The sequence below is a fragment of the Myodes glareolus genome, chromosome 6 (genome assembly GCF_982192425.1).
Source record: "Myodes glareolus chromosome 6, mMyoGla1.1, whole genome shotgun sequence".
Classification (NCBI taxonomy): domain Eukaryota; kingdom Metazoa; phylum Chordata; class Mammalia; order Rodentia; family Cricetidae; genus Myodes; species Myodes glareolus.
In genome coordinates this window covers 104,825,297-104,848,078 of record NC_142031.1, presented here as the reverse complement: position 1 = coordinate 104,848,078, position 22,782 = coordinate 104,825,297, and the positions used below count along the sequence as shown (strand labels likewise).

Below are 22,782 nucleotides of genomic sequence, written 5' to 3'. Positions count from 1 at the left end.
CAATACACTTAAGTAATTAGCCAAGCAGTGTCTTAAATAATATAGTTTCTGTGTGATTATTTCAGGGCTAAGTGGCCGGGAACCCATAAGTGGCCTCTCTCCTTCCAACACCAGATCTTATTATAAATAGTTGTGAGCCACCATGTGGTTGCTAGAAATTGAACTGAGGACCTCTAGAAGAGCAGTCAGTGCTCTTAATCTCTGAGCTATCTCTCTAGCCCCTCATCTTTTCCTCTTGCTAATGCCATTTCAGGTTTAACTATAACTTGATCATCTTGATGGAGAATCCCATGGGAAATTCCCAACTCTATTCTAGAAACCCATGGTCAAAATGCTCTAACTTCCCTTAGCATCTATTAAACTGTCTGCTGTGTAAACCTCCGCCTTCAACCAACCACTTATCTTAGCTTTTATTTTTCTTCTTGCTTACACAAACCTCCCCCTGAAGCTGCAGATTTAGACACCAGTATGAGGTTTTGTCTTTAAAAGCCCCCTGCGTTAGCTGCTTGGGAATGCCCTTAGGTTCCTAATGCATAAGTATAATCCCAACTGGTTGGAATAAAAACTTTCAGTTGGCTATAACTGTATCTGAGTGATCATCTCTTATGAGATCCCCATAAAACAGGCAGGTAACTGTTGTAGTTTGCATAGTTCATATCTGGGTGAGATTAATAAGTACTTTTTTCCTCCAGCAACATGTATGATACCTTCCATCACTATGAAAGACAGTCAGTAAAGGTGAAGCTTCTAGTTGATTATCAGCTCAATTTCTCCATGCTCTATGACATGAGTATGTGGTGTCTTCAGCAATAGGGTCTTACCTTTAGGTTGTGGAGGGTAACCAAATGTATTGACAATAACCCATTATTTTTGGAGGGGTCTGTGAGATCCTTTAAGCCAACAATTCAAATGATGTAATCCATTCACAGTATTAGTGGTTTTATTTGGTAGCCTATGATGGGTATTTTCTCACCCACTATATGGTGAGGTGGGACAGCCCCAGGCTGTGGCTCATTTTGCTCAGTCTTGGGCATCTCACTATTCTCTGCCTAGTGGCAGAAGTTGGAGAAACCATGATCTACAAACTTGTTCATTCCATTGTCCAGGTGCCTTTCTGCTGAAAGGCCTGACAGTCTATTATGGCTTCTCAGAGGCGACCTATATCCTGTGAAAGTCACTGACAGTTCTAGACAAGCAGCAAATATCCATGGGCATGGCCAGAAATGCTTTGCAATCTTTGCCCCAGGGCAGCAAACCCTGGATATGGCTCAGCAGGAACCCTCACATCCACAGTGACAATAACTGACCCTGACCAGCAAGGAGAGGAAGTTGAGGGCCATGACCCAACCATATAAGAGGATTGACTACATTTTTTTTTTTTTTGAATGTGTAAGACTTTGGGACTTTGGATTTGGAAAGCAGTTAAATGCTATAAGTATGACTTAATGGACCCTTCTAGTAGAAGCTTGAAAGAGAGTATTGTTGAGAGCAGGGAGTCCCTTGCATGGAGGCTCAGAGAGGCCATTGCCTGAAGCGTGAAAACGAAGCCTTGACTGTATTGGAGACCGCAAAATGTTGAAAATGCTGGGGGTTGTCTGCTGAGAGCTTCAAAAGGGGAATGGAAAGCAGTCCAAGAAAGAGACTTGTGTTGTTGTCAGCAAGCTGGAAGGAGCAGGAGATCTAAGGGCTTGGTTCTGAGACTTTGGACTTTAGAATTAAACAGTCTGGAGACTGAAATGCTAGAGACTTTTGAAGTTGAACTACATGCATTTTGTTTTCTGATATGGCTACAAGCCTATGGGGGCCAAGGAGTGAATGAAATATTACAGTTTAAGTGAGAATAGTCCCACAGGTTCATATATTTGAAGGTTTGAGTCCCTGTTGTACAGGGACTCCGTACTCACTCTGTCAGTGGTTTTCAATCTTGTGAGACTTACGATCGCAATGCTATATCCAGCAATTTGAGCCCTTGTGGCCGTTTTAATATAACTGGGCCTCATAATCTCATAGGGAGTGGCACGTAGTAGGAGGTAGGGCTTTGTTGGAGTGAGTATGGCCTTATTGGAGGGAGTGTGTCACTATGGGGGAGGACTTTGAGGTCTCTTCTCACGCTTCAACAGTGTGACAATCAATCAGTCCTGTTGCCTCTGATGCAAGATGTAAGACTCTCAGCATCAGCACCACATCTGCCTACAGGTCGCCATGCTCCCCATCCTGAAAATAATGGACTGAACCTCTGAAACTACGAGCAAGCCACCTCAGTTAAATGTTTTTATTTATAAGAGTCGCCACGGTCATGGTGTCTCTTCACAGCAATAGAAACCCTAACTAAGATAGCCCTTTAAGCAGGAATGCAATTTCAGTGGGCTGAGCTGGGCCCGGCTCTTTGAGAATGAGTACTCAGGAAAGACACCGTTTTGAGCTGTCAGGGAGAGCCATCTTTCTCCTGAACCACTGATAGGCTTTGACCTCACAGATGATATGGATTTTTAAGTGATTCCTGCCCATATATATTCAGGTTTCCAAGAAACTCAGATAGAGTTTACAACTTATGGCTGAGAACTGGGGAGGCTCTTGGCTTTGCAATCACTCATAAAGAAAATGTCATGGTCGATTAGGCTATTAGTTTTACTTTATGCCTCCACTTTTCTTTTGATTTTTCTTTTTCCTCCCCTCTGGCACTCTCATGCGTATATGTTCATTATGCAAGCACACATGTAAGCATGGAGGCCAGAACAGCCTTGGGTGTTATTTCTCAGTCACTGTTTACTTTGGCTTTAGAAGAGAGTATCTCAGTGGTCTGGAATTCATCAAGTAGGCATGGTGGTTTGAATGATAGTAGCTTCCCATAGTTTCACATGTTTGAATGTTTGGTGCCTTGGTTATCTGAACTGCTTGTGAAGGATTAAGAGCTGTGGCCTAGTTGGAGTAGGTACAGCCTTGCTATAGGAAGTGTATCGCTAGAGGTGGGGTTTGAGGTTTCAAAAGCAGGTATCTGTTTCTCTCCGGATAGAAAAGTTTCAGCTATTGTTCCAGTGGCACACCTGTCTGCTTCCTGACATGATGGTCATGAACTCGACTACCCTCAGGAATCATAAGACCCAAATTAAATGCTTTCTTTTATAAGCGTTTCCTTGGTCATGGTGTCTCTTCACGCCAATAGAAGCCTCAGACGATAGTAGGCTAGGCTGACTGACCAGCAAGTCCCAGAGTTCCGTCTGTCTTCACCTCTCAAGTCCTGGGGTTAAAAAGCATGGGTCACACCACCTGGCTTTTCTTTAACATAGGTTTTGGAAATCAAACTCATGCCATTATGTTTTCAGGGTGAGCATTTCCCACCTGGGCCATCCATCTTCTCATCCTTTACTCGGCATCCCTAAAGAGTGCATTCGATTTATAAAACTTGAGAATTCTCAGCTATTTCATAAGTGGCTAAAAAAACTACCAAAGCATAAGCAAGCATACTGACACAAACTTTATTTCATGTTCCCCAACTATTATGCTCTAAAAATACCAATTTTTTGGTATTTTTACCAGACACGATTTTGATGGTCATGTAAGCGTGTTTTGTAGACACTGAGGTGTAATAGTGTTCATTACTGTTTGGTTTTTATTCTAAAGGAATCGTGTGGTGTGTGGGGGTGCAATAATGCAATGCACATATGCAATGGAAATGTGTCATCTTTGGGAAGTGAGAAATTAAAGGCCAAGAATTAAACTACCCTTGATCTACAGTGAATGTTTAGAGAGTAAACAATATAGTCAGTCAGCTCAGGGCAGAAATGTCACCGGGGCAGCTTATGTGACAGGTGTCTTTTGACAAACAAATAGCTTTCAGATATTTCAAATTAATGTTCTTGCCTAGTTCAGCCAAAAGGCAATGAGTCCAATTATTCAGGAGCCTGGAAAGGTGAAAGAGATGGAAACGACAGCCAAGGCTGCCACCCACAAGGTGAACACACATACACACACACACACACACACACACACACACACACACAAGACAGGACAGCCTGAGGCTAGTGAGAAACCCATGTGATCTGTAACTGAACTCAAACAACTCATATACTTTCCACAAAATAGTGTAGCGTGGCCACCCACAGGCCTGCTGTGAAAAGAATGATTTAAGAACCCTCTGTGTCCAAATACCATCATTATAAACAGTCTGATAATAGCAGCATTGTTATAAACACAACCAGACCCCAGAGCACAGTGTGCGTATAGGAAAGTCAGGGTGGGAAAGGATGTTGACATAGTGGGCATTTTAAATCAATTTGTTTTAGCATGTTATAAATGCCTGTTATTTATCACAGCCATAACTTTCTGGTCACACTTGCTAAGTATATCGGCTGACATCTTTGTGTTACATTTGGCCTATGGTAGTGGGCTGATGTCTCAGCACAAATGATCACTTGTGCCATTTTATGCCCTAAAAGAAAGGGCAGAAGGAATCACTGAAATTCTGGAAGTATCTCCAAGAGAACTTCCCAAAGGGTTGTCCACTAGATAGGTAGTCCCAGAGCTCAAACCTGCAGGGTTAAGTATACCTTTCCCACAGCACAACATCAGCTCTGTTTGCTCCACTGAGACTTGACTGTCTGTTTATCACAAAGAACCAAAAACAGGAGCTCTCTACACATCAGCATCTTATGCTGTTGAAATATAAGCTTTTTAACACTTGAATGTGCTCTGGCATTAGACATGCCCACAATATTTACAACTTTTGACTTGTAACTGAACATCTAGCAATTTGTTCACAGGAGATATTCTAAAGTGTGACAAAACCTGACACATAAGCACTCATTTTCGCTATTTCAAATTAAGGTGCTAAAATAAAAGCATCTAGCATCATTGATCAAAGGGAGAGGTCGTTAATAAACTGCACTAGAACTTCAAGACAAATGTTGTGTTGTGCTTACACTGAAATTATATTAAGGAGGAGGTTTCAGAAACGGGAAACGCTTACATGCCAATATTATATGAATGAGCCATAATGAGTACTTAAGGACACTGTGTGGTTTTGACTGTGTAAGCATGCACCTTAAGGAAACAGGGAAATACCAACAGTGACTGATTGTGGGATGGGGTAGTTCAAGAGACTTTAAGTTCTTATCAATGATCTAGTAACAGCAATTTTATTATAAAACAACCAAATCCCACAGGGCAGAAGTACACTGCTCAAGGCTATAATTTACAAGGCGAGTGGTGATACAGCAATTACTATGCAAAAACAATATGCAGAGCCACACTGAGCAGCAATTGTGTGGTACACTTCATCACCACAAGGGGGTGCCTCTTAGTGGCCGCTTTGAAGTTAGCAGCTGGGTACAGATCTTATGACAGTAAATGGCTTCTGTCCTCAAAGGCAAAGATAATGACTAGGCTAATGCTAGTCTATTCTGAAGGAAAGGAGAATATTTCCAAGAATGGAGCAAGTAAAATAGTTTAGAATTTGAAAGCTGACATCCAGGGATTATAATATCATTGTCCTCAGTGAAAAATAACCCGGGAGCTGGGTCAGGTCCAGGAACAGCAACCTGAACTTCTGATAATCCATTTAACACAACCCTCAGCTACACGGACACAACAGTCATGCTCTGTGAATGCAGCTCTGGGCAGTAGAGGCAGTTGCTTCTTGGGCATTGCCCAGGATTCAGGAGAATACAAGTGATGGAGGGCGGAGTAGGCTCTGGCAGCCCCCAGATCTGGCATAAAATGTGGACCACAACAAGCAACAATGGCAAGAAAAACACAGCCTTTTCATGTTTTCACATTCCAATTAAGAGGTTAACTCATGTTTTTATTTGACAATTAGAGGAATATACAATTATTTATTTATTACTAGATGCGAGGGAGGAATTGGCCATGAAGGATCACCAGGCTCTTCTGTGCAGTAAGAGCGACAATAAAGAGACTTTTAATATTTTGAACAGCAGTTTGGCACTCCTGGTTTTACACAAATCCCGTGCTTTGTCTGCATTTGGAGGTGTGACGTTACAGTGTGCGAGCAACTTTGAGTATGAAACAGCAGCACCATAGGGAACAGAATGCTCTTCCTCAGAGTGGAAGGGGATCCCCTTGCCCTGTGATACACAAATGCAAGTTTAAATCTGCATTATATCTGCCTGAGACTCATTCACACCCCAGAAGTCTATGATATTGTGCCACAAAGTAAAGACAAGCGAGTCTTCCTCCCTTCTAGGGAAGGTCTCTGCAGTACACGACCATAAGTTTCTTAATTTTCCCCAACAGCTATGCATGAGGCACGATCTGGGAAAACATCTGGAAGACTGATGGTCTGCCTTCTTCAGAGTTCTGCTCAGTGTTCTTGATACTGTTGCACACACTTCCCACAAGTCTGGCTCTCTGAATCTGAACAGCAGCAAAGTCTAAGGCTTAGGGTCTCCACCTTTCATTCCCACACAGCCAGGACCAGGACTGCTCCCTACAAAGAGTCAGTCTACAGACTCAAGGTAAGAATCTAACATGCAGAGGAGAAAAATCCTGTGACAGAAAAAAAAAAGTCCTACACTCAAGGAAGACAATGATATTGTATTAACCTATGATTCACTTTGCTTTGGATTAAGTCTCCCTGCCCCTCACCCACTTAGATTTCCTTTTACTTGATTCTCTTCCCCAACCTACTCCTTCCTCCCCACACACCTACCTCTGCCTTGCTTTTAACACTTAATACTTCCTCATTCCCATTACACTGGAAAATGTGCCCCCCTTATTTGGTGCACAAACGATATTGCAAGTAGAATGGCTTATCTGGGCAGAATTAACTAAAGAGACATGGAAAACGTCAGAAAATGAGAGACAAGAGCAGGGAGATGACACTTAAAAAATGCTGCAAGGGCTGTCATAGTACAGGAAGCACGAGAGCCGAGAAAACCCTAGCCAAGGTCTACAAAGGAAAATAGCAAAAATATCTTAAAATCTTACAGCATATAAAATTGTATAAAATATCCTACAAGCAAGGAAAAAACAAAAAGAAATGTAATTCTCTACAGTCTGTTTCTAGAATCCATCACTGGATGATATGTTCGGCTATAGAGGCTCACTGTAAAGCTACACGCATTAACATGGGATTGCTTTTAGACCAGCGTACATATCACATCTATACCTATTTGAAGAGAAGGGTAGTCGTAGACAAATCCGCATCCCTAGTGTAGAGTACACAAGAGGAGCAAAGGTAAGCAGAGGTGTGCTTCGTGAGCACCTGTTTAAAAGCCATTCCAGTCACAGGACTCCATAGTGAGCTTGCCGGTGAGTGCTCGCGTAGGCACAGACATCAGCTCCTGGGAAGTATGCATGTCTCAGAGGCAACGGCTGAGGCTGACCACTCCAGAAAAGATGGCCCATAGTGCCTCTGACTGTGGACTGTTACAGGCGACAATCACCCAGAAGGTAGAGGAATCCCCAGGAGTACTGGGCAAGTATGCCCCGAGCCAGCTGAAAGGTCCCACCATTCCCCCTGCTTCTGGCTCTGCAACGGCCACTTAGTTTGGGAACAAGTGTTTCAAGGAAGCCTGCCACTGCCGGTGTTAACCCGCTTTCACTTGAACAAACGTCAGGACTAATGATAATTCATCTCTAATATGTGTGCCGATATTTTAATTGAAAATGGGAAGGAGGGATGATATAAGAAGATAATTTAGACTTAATCCTTAAAGATGACCATGAACTTCTCAGTCCAGGTTCTCTGCTGCACGGCACCATTGCTCATGGTGAAAGCACGCTCTCATGGGAAACAGTTCTTGCTCATCCCTGACTACCTCCTGGAGATCACCTTTGCACACAAATGTCCAGTGAGAACCTCCCGTCTTCTTACCTCCCTAGACTCACAGCTATTAACAATGCAGCACAATCTGCAGGTGGCCCCAATTACATCTGGACTCCGGTGCCACCTCTGTGCCCACCGGTGCCTCTGCTTGGACAGAGCAGAAGGAGTCTTCTGGTTTCAGAGCAGCATCCATCGTTGCGTTCATGACTGGCTTCTCACTATGCTTACGTGCTCAGTGATAATGAGGCCTTTAATCACAGATTGCTATTGATGAATTACACATATAATTTTCCATTTGTTCAAGAATAAGGACCAACAGAACATCATTATTGAAACATTATGCTCTGTAACACTCGGCTTTGCTGCAGCTCGGCGCTGTGCCCACCATACTGGCAGAGCAGACTGTGCAGTGGTTTCTCATGATGCAGGGACAGTGTTTTCTATTGGCTCCAAAGAAGTCCAAGTTTCAGTCTGGGTTCTAAGCAGAGTCATGGGTGCTTCAGGTAGCTCTGCGCCATCATTCTTCTTGGCTCTTCATTCTCTGAAGAACTTCATCTCATTGATCTGATTTTTTTTTGTTCCTTCTCAAATTTAAAGGTCACAGAAACTATTTTCCATCTATTTTTGTGCACTTGTTGGCTTTAACAATTTCCCCAAATAGCCTGATGTTTTCCCTCTTTCATGATAAGCTATTGGTGTAATTAGAGTATGTCTGCCTTTACCCAGAATGCACGTCTCCTGAATATAGCCATGTGGATGGTGAAGATGTTGAATATGTGCTGAAGGAAGTTTGAACTTTGCATTGAAAGGGACAGTATGATCCCAACTGAAAGTTCTGCTCAGGCTTCCTGAGTGTTGACTGGGTGCCAGGCACTGTGATAGACCAGGACTGTAAGTCTTGCAGTGTTGGGGGCATCTCAAAGTTAGAAGGAAATGTCTGACTGGAAGAAAAGGTACTCCCCCAATCCTCTTTATTTGGAAAATTAGGCTACACTCAGACTTCCACTCCTGGAATCTTCTCTGTCTCATTATCAGAAAGGATTTTCTACCTTTTATCTATTGGTTTCATCACAATCAATGGGAGAACATTATAAAATGTTCCTCATTATCAAAACCTCTACTCAGACATTAACAAAAAACAGAAGAAAATACACATTATCCCTATATTCATCCAGCCACCTACCTACTCCATCTATCTGTCTAAGAACAGTGATCTATGAGATAAGAGAGAATTCTGGCTCCCAACTTGTATAGTGTAGAGCACAAGATAGTCTCCCTCTTCTCTCTGCTCTCTCTCTCTCTCTCTCTCTCTCTCTCTCTCTCTCTCTCTCTCTCCCTCACCCTCCCTTCCTCCCTCCCTCTGTCATTCCAAGATAACAGTGCCTTTTCCTTCTCATTTTTACACTTTCTAACGCCATGGCTGGAGGTGGAAATCCATCTGAGACTCTGCAAATGAGGCAAATCCCTAACACCAGGTTGTCGTTGTCTTTGGTGCTTAGCGTGACTTTAATGGTTAAGGGTATTAGTGTGTAGACTCCGGTCAGATGTTTTTCATAACTTTTAAAAACTTCAAGAACAAAATAGTCAGTGGAAGAAAGTCCATTGATGGTTTAGAAATGCATCTTATAATTGCTGCCATAAGCTATTAGGGCTCACAGACTAGAAAAAGCAGCTACAGATAAGAAATAAAATACTGAATTCTGTACGCATCAGTTACTCTGCCCTAAGATCAGCCCACAGAGACACAGCTTGGATAAAGGCTCGTTGGGTAATGTGAAGATGCAGCTCAAGAGCTGGCTCCAGCTATCATGTTGCATCCAGGAACGTGAAAGGCTCCTGGCTTGTCTAATGAGCATGAGGCCACTGCTGTGTCCCCAGTGTTGCATTGTAACTCCGGTGTGCAAGGCTGTGCTGTGTGCATGAGCCAGAGCCAGAAGAGTGACGAGGGCAGAGGGATAACGCTGGTGGAATGTTGATGCTAAGCTCAGAAGAAGCCATTTCAAGAAAAGTAAAACCCACAGAATGCATGCCACAACCTTGGAAATCGTGTTTCTTTCTGTGAATACTGACCTGGAATAATTATTCCAGTATGTTATCAGGTCTAAGATCAGTTCAGAGCACAGTAGCATGTCTCATATGTTTTTAACAAATGACTCTGTGTTTTATTCGATGTGTCTTAACACGAGAAATTAAAAAGTTTAGGACTACATTAGCCGAGCTTTTGTACCTCCTCAGTGTTCTAAGCAAATTGTAAAGGCATAAAATTCTCCTCCCATTCATTTTCAACTGATTAATGACTAACAGCAAATTTAAAACATTTCTATCTTCATTGGTTCTAGAAAAAATGGCTATATTCCTATTTCTTTTTCATATATTGTGCAGTGTTGTTTTCTAGATTATAAAATGAAGCAGTAGGCATTCTATATCAACTACCCAAATGCTTCACATATAAAAATACAGAGTAGATGTGAGGTAAAAGGCCAATGTCCAAGGACATAAACTGGCATGTACTTGATTGCATTTAACTGACATACAGAATCACTCTACCTCCAAGAAGACAGTTTGCAAGCCGATGACCCCTGAACAGCAAACAGCTCATAAGCACATTTTGTTTAACTGGTGCAGTGTAAGCATCTGAGTTAGATGCTAGTGTGTGAAACCTTTTTACAAATCCTGGGTACCTCCAGAGTACAAATATAGCCCATGATACTGGACCGCTGCCTTCTTACAACAGTCCTCACCTCCGCTTGTCCCAGCATCACCAATCTCTGGCCACCCTCAGTCATTCCCCATCCTTCTTGCTCTTCCTGACTGTCTCCCTGGTAGCAAAGCCCATCCAACTGGCCCGTATTACAATAATTAGATATGACATGGCTTGTTCTAGTCACACACATGACCCTTTATATTCCCTTAGATATGACATGGCTTATTCTAGTCACACACATGACCCTTTGTATTCCCAACTCATTTAAATCTGGGTTTCATGATTTACTGTTAGGAAAGTAGGCAGAACAATGGAAAAGGGTCAGTGCTATGATGAGGCCAAATGTACAACCAACAGAGAAAAGTTGTGTGAACCTCAGGTACTGTGTTCCAGACAACAACTTTTTTCATATGTTCCTGCCGAAGTCCTTTTCTATGAGTCAAGCGGTCTTAAAGTCTATGAACCTCTTGGTCTTAAGCCTAGAGGACCACACACCTTCTTCTTTAACTGATGAAGAAATATCAATAACTTAAAAATCTGTCTTTATACTTTAATTTAGAAATGAAATTTATGGAATTCATTTAAACCATTACCTAGCTTGCTTTCTTCCTATCATTAATTCTATGTGACATGCTTTACTTTTGGAAGGGACTTAAAACTACATAATAAAAAAACATTCATATCCAAACCACACCATGGGAAAGAAAAATCAGATTTCCCTTGTCCTCTACTGAATCCCATTTCCTGCTTGGCTTCAGGATAATCTATTTTTATCCCCTTTCCCTGCCATATCTATTATCCTTAGTTTCTATTTTTGCTATTAATCAACTCCTTCGTGGTTTTATAATTCCACTAAGATGAAAACTATTACCTGACATAACTCTCTGATTCTGGGTCCCTTAACACTTCCCTTTCTAAACAGTTTATAAAGTAATCAAGTCAACTCACAGACACTCAAAAGAAGAGGACCAGGAAGTGGTCAATATTTCAGTGACCTCTTAATAATGGATGCTGCCCAGTGAAAAAACTGGGAAACCCATTGATATATGGTCATCAACGAACACATTGAGGTTTATATTCATGAATTTACAGATAATAAATTAAGCATCAAATACATATTCCTGTAGGATAATCTCGCTTAAGAGACAAGCAAGTTCATATTATACAAATGAAAAAAAAAACGTAAGAACAAAATTTAAGCATTAAAAGATAAACTGGAGGAAATGAGTATTCTCAGCTGGAAAAAAGAACCAGAGATTGGCCTTTCACTTCAACTGTGATGAAGGTCAGCCTGACTATCAAGGCCATCATGAGCCAGTATGAAAGGCAACATCTAAGTCAACAGGACTAACAAAAACAAAATGGCGGTCACTCTGCGGGGTACTTTTCCAGGCCTCACTCAGCACATCCAGGAGGTCAGGTTTTCTCTCCAGGCTCATCAGGTGCTGTTAAAGCCAAATTAATAATAGTAGGTTGTAAAATGGCCTTTCATGTTTGATTTCTGCTTCAAGGGTGGGACAAAAACAAAATGAAAACAAAGCAGAACAAGCCTCATGTGGGGTTTGTGTGCTCAGGTGAAAAAAAAATTCCCCCATAATTCTAAGACCACAAGTCAACCCCAGAGGCCCCTGGGAGGAGACAGCATGAGAGAAGGCCAAATGTGGAGCTTGGGTTTGAAAGCTGTACACCTTCCCCAGATAGGGGTCTTTGTGGAAGAAGGAGAGTGAAGAAGCTCAGCTAAAATGGCGCGAGACACTGGCAGCCTCAGTCTATGTGAGGTCTTTTCTACTCTTCTGGATCTGAAAGAAAGAAAAAGAAAAAGAAAGGTGTCAATGCTGCCTTCCCTCCCCTCCACCTTCAGGCCTCCGGAGAAAAAAGCTGGGGGCAAAAGGTCAAGGAGATCAACGGAACACTTCAGACTGGTTGCAGCAGGCAGAAAACCAGTTGGGAGATAGGAGAACTCTCCCCAAAACAAGACTCACTCTATACCCAAGGACAACCTCAGCGGAAAACCTTAAACCCCAACACACATACAAATGCAAGGGCTCTTTAAACTGGGCCTGTGTATTTTAGTGGTCAGTGGGATCAGAAGAAATTGGATCACTCTAATGTTGTTTCCATGCAAAGAAAAACTTTCTTAGCATGTTTGTCCCATTTACGGAAGCTTCCTAAAGACATTGCAAACAAGCCATTGCATTCTCCAGCCAAAAACACCATGCAGATGGATCCAGAGTAAGAGCAGAGGAAGAAAACAAAGGGGGAAACAGTATTAAATCATTGGAAATAGACAATATTGGGACTTCTTCCCCCACCTGGTGAACTCTATCTCATGTTACCTCATGGGTCCTGGAGGGAATTTAAAACAGTAACACCCCTGCAAGACTGGCTGGCACTGGTCCATTCATCAAGTCAGTGGTCCTTCCCTGTGTAGAATGTTCCCTTCTGGAATATGGCAGTGCAGGGTTCTAGTCTTCAGGACAGAAGGTTTCTGGGGCATCTCAGGACAAGGAAAGTCTCCCCTTCAGCTTTCAAGATCTTCTTCTAAATAAGACTTAGCCGAAATGAGGCACGAAACTAGTTAGGAGCTAGGAGAGTCCCTTTTGGTCTGTTGTAATTACAGCCAATTCTCGGCTTTCCAGGGACCATTGATCCAGACCTCCTGCTGCTCCCCTCCATTTGGGGCTTGCTACATTTACCCCCCCCCCTTAGCAACTGCACCCATTAGGGAGAAATTAAAAAAGAACGAAAACCTAGGACCAGTCTCTCTTCTCTGTCAGTAGCACTGAAGACACGGCAGAAAGGAAAGTACACAGGACAAAAGCTAACACTGAGGATTAGAATTTTTCTAAAACCCATACGGTTTGGTCCCCAAGGGAATTGTAAGCTGGATCTCTCAGTGCTCAGGCCCTGTCATTATCAGCTCATCACTAGACTCCTGGGAGATGGTCATCATGGCAATCATCACATTCCCGTACACCCCTGGGTGCTCTCCTGCAAAACCCGGTTTTGTTACAATGGATAGCATTTGATTGAGTTCGATGTTTTTTTGTCTTGTTTTGTTTAAATAAGATGCATTGGTTGTAAGGAAACTGAGAACAGTTTGCTCAAAAGCACCATTATTAAGCCTGGTGAGCCATCAAGGAGTGTGACAGCTGCCTGTTGTCCCAGTTAGCCATTGTCAGGTTCTCAGGGCCTGCTGTCCAGGCTTGATCCAGAGACAGAACTCAGGGTCTTAGAGGAATTCAAAGGCTACCAGGAGATCTTCCCATCTTTCTAAACATAGCTTGAGTGAGAGACAGAGGAATGAATGTTCCTTCAGGCTTTGGACCTCTAACACCCTCTACTTTTTGGCCCACATACAGTAAAGAAATTTGTATGTTGAAGCTGTGTGTGAGTTCATCACCATTATCTGAGATCAATAGCAAAAGACCCCTTTTGCTATTGTCTGTAAAAGGTTACAGACCCCTGGCCATCATCCCAGCCTCCACTGGCTTTGCTTGCTTAGGGTAACTTCTGCTTATGTTGCTTTACACTAAGATGTCCACTTCTATGGCTGCTCAGAGCGGATGATGTTGCCTGACAAACTTGATTCTTTGAGAGGAGGAAAAGTGTCTGTCTATACTTTAAAATTTTCTTGAGTGTGGAGCAATGCTCGACACAAAGCGCATACTCGGTAAGTAACTTCTTTGTTGAAAGGAAGTGAGCTCAATAAGTGGAAGGTGGATTACATGGAAAAGGTGGAATAATTAAACACTATTTCTGCCCACCCTTTTGTCCTTTGCTGCATGATATACAAAACATGATGTTGCATGGCAAAATTTGATATTCCCTATATAGAAGTCTCATACAGTTGGCTATCTATGCAACTAATTTCTGGAGAAAGGACAGCTGCCACACAAGTCCTTGCCCTGACTTGTCAATCACCCCTGAGCCTCTCCTCACTCTGCTTCCTGTGTGTGTTCATGTATTTCAGATTTGCACATGTGTTTTCAGGCTAAACGGAAATTGAGCAAACATGTCAGCCAGAGCATCGAAGGCGTGAGAAGAAAGACCCTGAAGACGGACTATCAGAGAGGCTGGCGGAGAACACTGTCTTCACAAGCATTGCTTTAAATCCAGGGTCGACACTGAAGGCCACAAAGATGTTGTTAAATTCACTTGCTTTAAAAGCACTAATTCCTGAACTAAAATGGAAACTAGGCCCGTCTTGGGATGATTAGAGAAAACATGTAGGCAAGCATTCCCTATCTGCTCCTTAATCTAAGGTTTCTTACATCTGAGGAAGGGGAGCCTGGTTAGCTTTGGATCCTGAAGCACAAGCAAGTCGCATAAGAATCCACATAAAGTGTATTTGTTTCATGCCAGTAGATAATGATATCTCAACAACTTCATCTACAGAAGTTGGAGATAGATTTAAAACAGAGCAGCCTTGCTTATTCTGTTTTTCCTATACTGTTTTTCAGGCATGGGGTGTTCAATGTGGCTCTTACAACCATTTAGATTAAAGATCGTACTTTTAAGAAATGGTAAAAGTTCAAGTGAGTGTGACATAGCTTGTAAAATGTGTTTAACATTCACGTTGTTCAGGGTATCAGCAGAGCCTCAAGCACACAGATGTCATAAGAATCTGACCCTGGCCTTGAACAAAACACTCTAAGCATACCTCACTGCAAACATTTCTTGTCCATTTTTCTTAGATTTGGATTTTTTTCATGGCCCGATTCAGCTACGTCTCAGATTCCAAGAAGCAAACTGACTTGGCTGAGGACAGATCAGTGCCCAAGTGCACATATTCAAAAGGAAAAATATCATGGCTGCCCCCATATGGAATCAACAAAAATGTCACAGCCATATAGCAAGTGATTCGGAGATCTGCAAAATGTTACATAGGAAAAAAAATGGAAAAGGTAAACTGTAAAACAAAACCTACTTTTAATTTTCAAATAAAAATTTTCTGGGATATGAATAGCATTTATTTTGTATTTTAGTAGTAAGAAAATTATTATTTTAGAACTATTTATTAGATTCTATCCAGGTGTAGATTTCTAATCTCAGACTGTGGCAGCTGCTTTAAAGGGTTATTTTCAATGGGTACATTTTCTCTTAAACCCCAATTAAATCTAAGATTGTAGAAGAATTGTTCTAAGTTAATTCAACTGCATCTACTATCAGTGTCACATGTCTATTCAAACAAAATGCCCTGATAATGTACCCTAGCAGAGCTAGCCAGACAAGTGGATGGATGGATCAACAGAAAAAGATACAGATGAATATATGACAGGCTAATGAGGGACTCTAACTCATGAAAGACTGACCTATGCCATTGTCCTGTAGGATGCCCCCATCTGACCCCAAACACAATAAGATGCTATAGTCTATAGGTTCTTGGGGAGCATGCATGCCCTCACTCTGTCTTTCTTCTTAATCTATGTCACACCCCTGTAAATAATGGTGGTGTTAAGCTTTCCTTTCCTTTTGCTGTGCCCACACCTTCTTTGTGTAGCATGTTCTTTCTGCTAGGATTCAATGTGTCTTTCTGCTTTCACTCTCTGCTTTAAGTAAAATGCCCCCTTCCCAAATGCCAACACTCCAGCTACCCCTGCCAGACCAGTAAGTCCTGCAGTGGCCAGCATACATCCTGGTGTGGGTAAGGCACAGTCTCTGCATGAGACAGTTTGTTCAGTCTTTGGATTTGAGAAGCCAAGAAGGAACTAGAACCACAAACACTAAGAAAGTCCTTCTAAACAAGTCTGTGAGGCACAGAACCCTGCCTGAAACAGCCTGACTGCCTTCTATGCTTTCCTCCGATTTATTAGTTCAGGAAATCACAGGATGCTTCAGCACAGATAGAGGAAAAAGAGAATGAATCTGTGCTTTCCCGATGGTTCCAAAGTACAGAATAAAAATATCAGGTATGGTAGCAATCAGTGTTTGGAAACACATGCTTTCACTGGGCAGTCAGGGACTCCCTTCCTATGAGAACTCTAAGCTAATGGCCAGGATTGGTTATCTGACACACGTCTTGAGAATGTAGATATCTAGCCAAGACATAGAATTAAAAATGCAGACAGCCTTGGGTCAGTATATGCTATTGTCAAAAGAAGCCGTTTTTTTCTAAAGGATTTAATCATATCAGTAGAGCTTCTCTGGGAAGATACACTGTGACTTTTGTTTCTTTAATTATTTATACAGAATCTCACAAAATGTACTTTTTCTCTAGAGGAGAATCAAATAAATATGCAATCTGTTATTACTATTTTATTTATACATGTTCTGGACACCAATATTAGTTTCAAAAAGAAAGAAAAAAATCACCTTTCCTGTCAAAATTTTATCCATTCACTACTGCCACTGACATCTACAGAGCCAGAAGCTCAGATCCAAATCTTTGGAACCCTCTTTGTTCACCAGCCACCTTTGCCTGGGGAGTTCCTTCTTCTATCACCCATCCTTCAATCCACTTGTTCCCTTTTCCCTGTCCACAGGCCTACCTCCAGATCCATGTTGGTTGAATCTGCTTTGTTTGCAAGACATCTTTGACTCTTGAAACATTCCTTTCCTCTCCAGTCCTTTCCTCTACCCGATGCCATCTCTACACACATATGCCACACTCTAGTCCTGTGCTTCAGGAGGTGCTTTGCCTGGTCTGGGTGAACAGCTTATCCACCAACCTTACCGGGCTTAGTTACAAACACACAGCTTCTGCATTAGCCCAATCTAAGGCACGATAAATTTTCACTCAGACATTCAACCAAAGAAAGATGACCACAAGCCCAGGTCAAATCATAAAAAAAAAACCTTATCAATGGCCATGACAGTATTACATTCAACAAACCCAGTAGACCCATGAACGTTTTCTTCAATGACAACCACCTAGATGAACACCAGGGCACAGTTTTAGAAAGACAAGCATCAACATCATCAAAGAATTAACGGATTTAAAGGAGACATGAACAAATACCTTATTGACTGACTGCAAGAAGATAAAGATAAACATCCAAGTGATGTCCAAGAAAACATAAATGCACACTTGAATAAAATTATGAAGATAATTAAGGATTTGAAAACAAAATTCAATAAAAAATAGAAATACTGAAGAGAAAACAAGATGCAATAAAGACGGAATTGAGAAAACTTAATATTCCAACTAGCAATCTCAGTGAAAAGTTTTACAAGTAGGATGAATTGAGCAGAAGGTAGAATATCAGCACTAAAAGCCAGAACAGAAGATCTAGACTAAATAAGTGGAGAATATGAAAAAAAATTAGAAAGAACAGAAAAGGATCAGGCAGGAAATGAACAAGAAAATCAAACCTTCAAATTATAGGCATGGATGAGCGAGAAGAATCCCAAGATAATGTCATAGACCAGATTTTTAACAGGAAACCTTCCTAACCTAAAGAAACATATACCAATACAGACAGAAGAAACACACAGAAACCTGACTAGACAACACTAGAAAAGAAACTCTCAAGGCATATTATTGTTAAAACACTAAATATGCATAACAAAGAGAAATTATTGGGAGCTGCACAAGAAAAAAAAACACAAGTCACAACTAAATGAAAACCTATCAGAATCACGGCTGATTTCTCAGTGGAAGCTCTGAAAGCCAAAAGAACCTGGAGCAATGCACACCATGTTCTGCAAGTCTTTAACTGTCAACCCAGACTTCTGTATCCAGAAAAAATATCTACCATAGTTGAAGAAGAAATAAAAACTTCACAAAACTGGGTGGTGGTAGCACACGCCTTTAATCCTAGGACTTGGGAGGCAGAGGCAGGCAGAACTTTGTGAGTTGGAGACCAGCCTGGTCAACAAGAGCTAGTTCCCGGACAGGCCCCAAAGCTACAGAGAAACCCTGTCTCAAAAAACAAACAAAAAAAATCACAGCATAAATGAAATAATATCTATGCAAAAAAAATGTTAAATAGAATCCTGGAAGCAATACTCTGAACTTAGAGGATTGGGCACAGCCAAGAGATTCTACAACAAAAACAAAGCTATAACTAATGAAACATAAAGCATGACTTGAGAACCCACAGAGAGAAAAGAAAACTAACACCATCATACGCTTTAGATAAAACTATAAAATTAACAGCTTCAACCATCCACTCAAAAGTAACTGGATGGATTAAGAAGTAAAATCCATCTTTCTGTTGTCTGTAGAAATTCATCTTAGCTTTAAAGACAGGGACAACCATCATGTGAAAGCATAGAACCAAGCATCCCAAACATGGGATCACCAAGAAAGCTGGCATGCCATCCTAATATCTGACAAAATAGACTTCAGACTAAAACTAATTCGAAGAAACAAAGAAGAGCACTTCATCCTAGTGAAGGGATCATTTAATCAAGAAAAATTACAACATTAAACATATGTATCAAACTCTGGCACATCCAGTTTCATAAAATGCATACTAATGGAAACAAAGGCATAGCACAAACTCAATAATGTTAAGTGACTTCAACATCCTACCATCTCTAATAGATAGGTCATCCAGACAAAAATAAACAGATAAATGTCAGAATTATATGACCTTTTGCAACAAAAGGACCTAAAAGTTATCTGGAGAATATTCTACCCAAACACTAAAGAATATACATTCTCTTCAACAGCACGTGGAAGCTTTTCTAAAATAGACCACGTTTTGAGACACAAAACAAATCTTAACAGATGGAGAAAAATTGAAATGATTCCATGTGTACTAGCCAACCATTATGCAATAAAATTTAAAATCAACAATAATCACAACTCTAGTAAGTGTATAAACTCATGGAAATTAAACAACGTTTACTGAGCAATGAATATGTAAGACAAGAAAGAGGTCAAAATATTCTTGAAATTAAGTGAAAATGAAAATGTGAAACAACAAAACTCCAGGGACAGATTAAAAGCATCTCTACAAGCAAAATTTATAGCCCTAAGTGCCTACATTAAAAAATCAAAGAAAACACAAATTAATGGCTTAACATGAGAATTTGAAAAGCAAGAACAAACCAAGTCCAAACTAAGTAGATGGCAAGAAATAATAAAAAATCAAAGCATAAATAAAATAGAAACAAAAAGCAATGCAGCAATCATAAGAAATGGTTCTTTAAGAAGTTAAGAACAACAAACTGTTGGTCCAATTAACCAAAAAAGAAATAGTGCCCAAATTAACAGATTCAAAAATGAGCAGGGAAACATTACAACAGACACCAAAGAAAGAATATTATCAGAAAATAATAACTTATTGTGCTCCAATAAGTTAGAGAAACCCTGTCTTAAAACACCAAATAAATAAATAATAGACAATCTAAAAGAAGTAGACAAATCTGTTGATGTCTCCAAGCTACCAAAGTTCAACCAAGAAGATAACAACAATCTAAACACCTCCACGCAAAGAAAGAGATTGGAAAGAAATAAAAAGCCCTCAAGCTAAAAAGTTCACATGCAGATGAATTCACAGAGCAGAATTGCACCAGATTTTCAAAGAACCACAATGTTTCTTAAATTATTCAAAAACTATAAACAGGAGAGGCAATACAAAATTCATCCTATGAAGCCAACATTACTCTAATACGCACACAGGTAAAGACACAATTATGAACAAACAAAAGAACAAGACTACAGACTAGTATGCCTGATGAGCAGAAATGCAAAAATCCTCAATAAAATACTAGCAAACTGAATGCAGATAGAGGTCAAGAAGACCATCCACTGTGATCAGGCTGACTTTATCCCAGAAAGGCAGGTATGTTCAACATATGTAAGCCAACAAATATAACAATCATATAAATGGGCTTAGAGATAAAAGTCATGTGGTTTTCTCAATAGATGCAGAAAAAGCCTTTGACAGAAATCCAACATGCTTTCTTAATAAGATATCTAGAGCAAATAGGCCTGGAGGCAACATACCTCAAAATAATAAAGGCAAATATGACAAACACACAGCCAAAAATCATCATAATTGAGAAAAACTTGAAGCAATACCATTAAAATCAGGAATGGGATAGGATTGTCCACTATCCCCATTTTTTTCAATATAGTGCTGGAAAGACTAGCCAGAGCAATATGAAAATGGAAGGAAACAAAGGGATACAGATAGGAAAAGAAGTTAAATTATACCTGTTTGCATATGATATGACATTATATATAAGAGATCCAAGAAATTCCACCCAGAAAACTTCTAGAACAACCAACAAGTTCAGATAGCATCAAAGACAATAACATGTAGAAATATTACAGAGCTATAGTAATAAAAGCAATATGGTACTGATATAAAAACAGACATGTAAGCCAATGAAACAAAATAGAAGATTATAACATGAGTACATGAAACTATAATCATCTGATATTTATAAAAAGCATCATCAACAAATGGTCTAGGATAATAGGATGCCACAAGGTGAAGAGCAAATTTAGTCCCATATTTATCCTTATACCCCTGCACAAAAGTTATTTGCAAATGGGTCAAAGACCTCACTTTGAAACCTGAAATGCTAAAACTGTTAGAAGAAAACATAGCCAAGATATTAGTGTAGGAAAGGATTTTCCGAAGAGGATTCCATTTTCTCAGAGATTAAGACCAACAATTAACACATGAGAATTCCTAAAATTAAAAAGCATCTTCTATCAAGTTAAAGAAACAATAAATCAAATAAAAAAGCCACAGAATGGAAGGAAATTTTTATCAGCTACATATCTGATAAAGGATTAATATCCAGAATATACAAAGAACTCAAAAAAAAAGGGCATGGAGCAAATGACACAATTGAGAAATGGTTAGGGATTGTCTTAGTTAGGGTTCTTATTGCTGTGAAGAGACATCATGACCACAGCATGCAATTATATAAGAAAACATTTAATTAGGCTGGCAGAGGTTTAGTCCATTATCATCATGGTGGGACATGGCAGCATGCAGGCAGACATGGTGTTGGAGAAGGAAATGAGAATTCTACATCTTGATCCAAAGGCAACAGGAAGTAAACTGAACTAGGCATATCTTGAACATAGGAGACCTTAAAGCCCGTCCCCATAGTGACACACTTCCCCCAAGAAACCCACACCTCTTAATAGTGTGACTCCCTATGAGCTTTTAAGGGCCAATTAGATTTAAATTACTACAGGGATCTAAACATAAAGTTCTCAATAGAAGAAAGAAAAATGTCTATGAAATACCTTAAAATATGTTCATCATCCTTCGCAATTAGTAAAATGCAAATTAAAACAACACTGAGATTTCATCTCACCCCAGTCAAAATGGATAAGATAAACACAACAACTGTCATCATATACTAGAGAGGCTGTGGGGGAAAGCAGATATCTATTCACTGTTTATCAGAATTCAAATTGATGCAGCCTCTGGAAATCAGCATGGTGAATGGTCAAAAAAAAAAACCTAAAAAACAAATCTATGATATGATCCAGCTACACCAGTATTTGGCAGATGTCCAAAAGTATCAACACACTACTCCACAGTAACTTACTTGCTCAGCACTGTTCACAGACATGCTATTTACAACAGCAAGGAAATGGAAATAGCCTAATGTCCTTCAGCAAATGAATGTATAGTGAAAATGCAGCATCTCTACATTTGTTGAATGCTATTTAGTTATAAAGAAAAATGAAATCACAAAATTGGGGCTAAATGAACGGACCTAGAAATGTTTATATTGGATGAGGTAACCCAGACCTAGAAAGACAAACAATGCAAGTTTTCTCTCATCTGTGATACCTAGTTCCACAGCTTCAGATGAAAGCATATAATATGGAGTTACCACAGAAGCCAGGAAAGGAAAAGGGAGCATGGGGATGCTGAAGAGGGCAATAGCAGGATTCAGATGACGTTAAAGGGGAAATAGAAAAATAAGTAGGGGACCAGACCTAGAAGGGAGGTCAATACAGAAGGAGAAAGAGGAATAAATAGCACCAAGGTTGTTTGACAAAGTCTCATGGAATCATTTTATATTGTGTACACACACACAGACACATACACGCACACACAGAGAGAGAGAGAGAGAGAGACAGACAGAGAGAGAGAGACAGAGACAGAGACAGAGACAGAGAGAAAGTTATGCCACTTGGGCAAACAATGCGCCCTGTAAGAACACAAACTATCCAAAATCTCAGTACTAGCCACAAGAACCTCTTCTCATGTCAGGATCGTCCAGATGACTCTCCAAATAAAGATTATTGCTGTTGCTCTTGGATATCTCTCAGAGGTTGAATATAAGTTCCTATTGCTGGATACAGCACACACTTAGGAACAGAACTTAGATTATTCCAGGCTGGATCTGACCTGAAAGT

At 40.5% G+C, this 22,782-nt stretch overlaps 1 protein-coding gene across 9 annotated transcripts in view; it reads right to left on the bottom strand.

Annotated features, from left to right (window-relative positions):
- Positions 1 to 22,782, bottom strand: part of Pde1c (phosphodiesterase 1C) — a 445,757-nt gene that overhangs the window by 32,415 nt on the left and 390,560 nt on the right. The window contains exon 18 of one of the 9 annotated variants that reach the window (XM_048440410.3): positions 5,780 to 12,289. The exons of the other annotated variants lie outside the window; for them this stretch is intronic. Coding sequence (XP_048296367.3) covers positions 12,276 to 12,289 — 14 coding nt within the window. The 3' untranslated portion in view covers positions 5,780 to 12,275. Of the gene's footprint in view, positions 1 to 5,779; positions 12,290 to 22,782 lie in introns of those variants that run through there. 9 annotated transcript variants of the gene reach the window in all.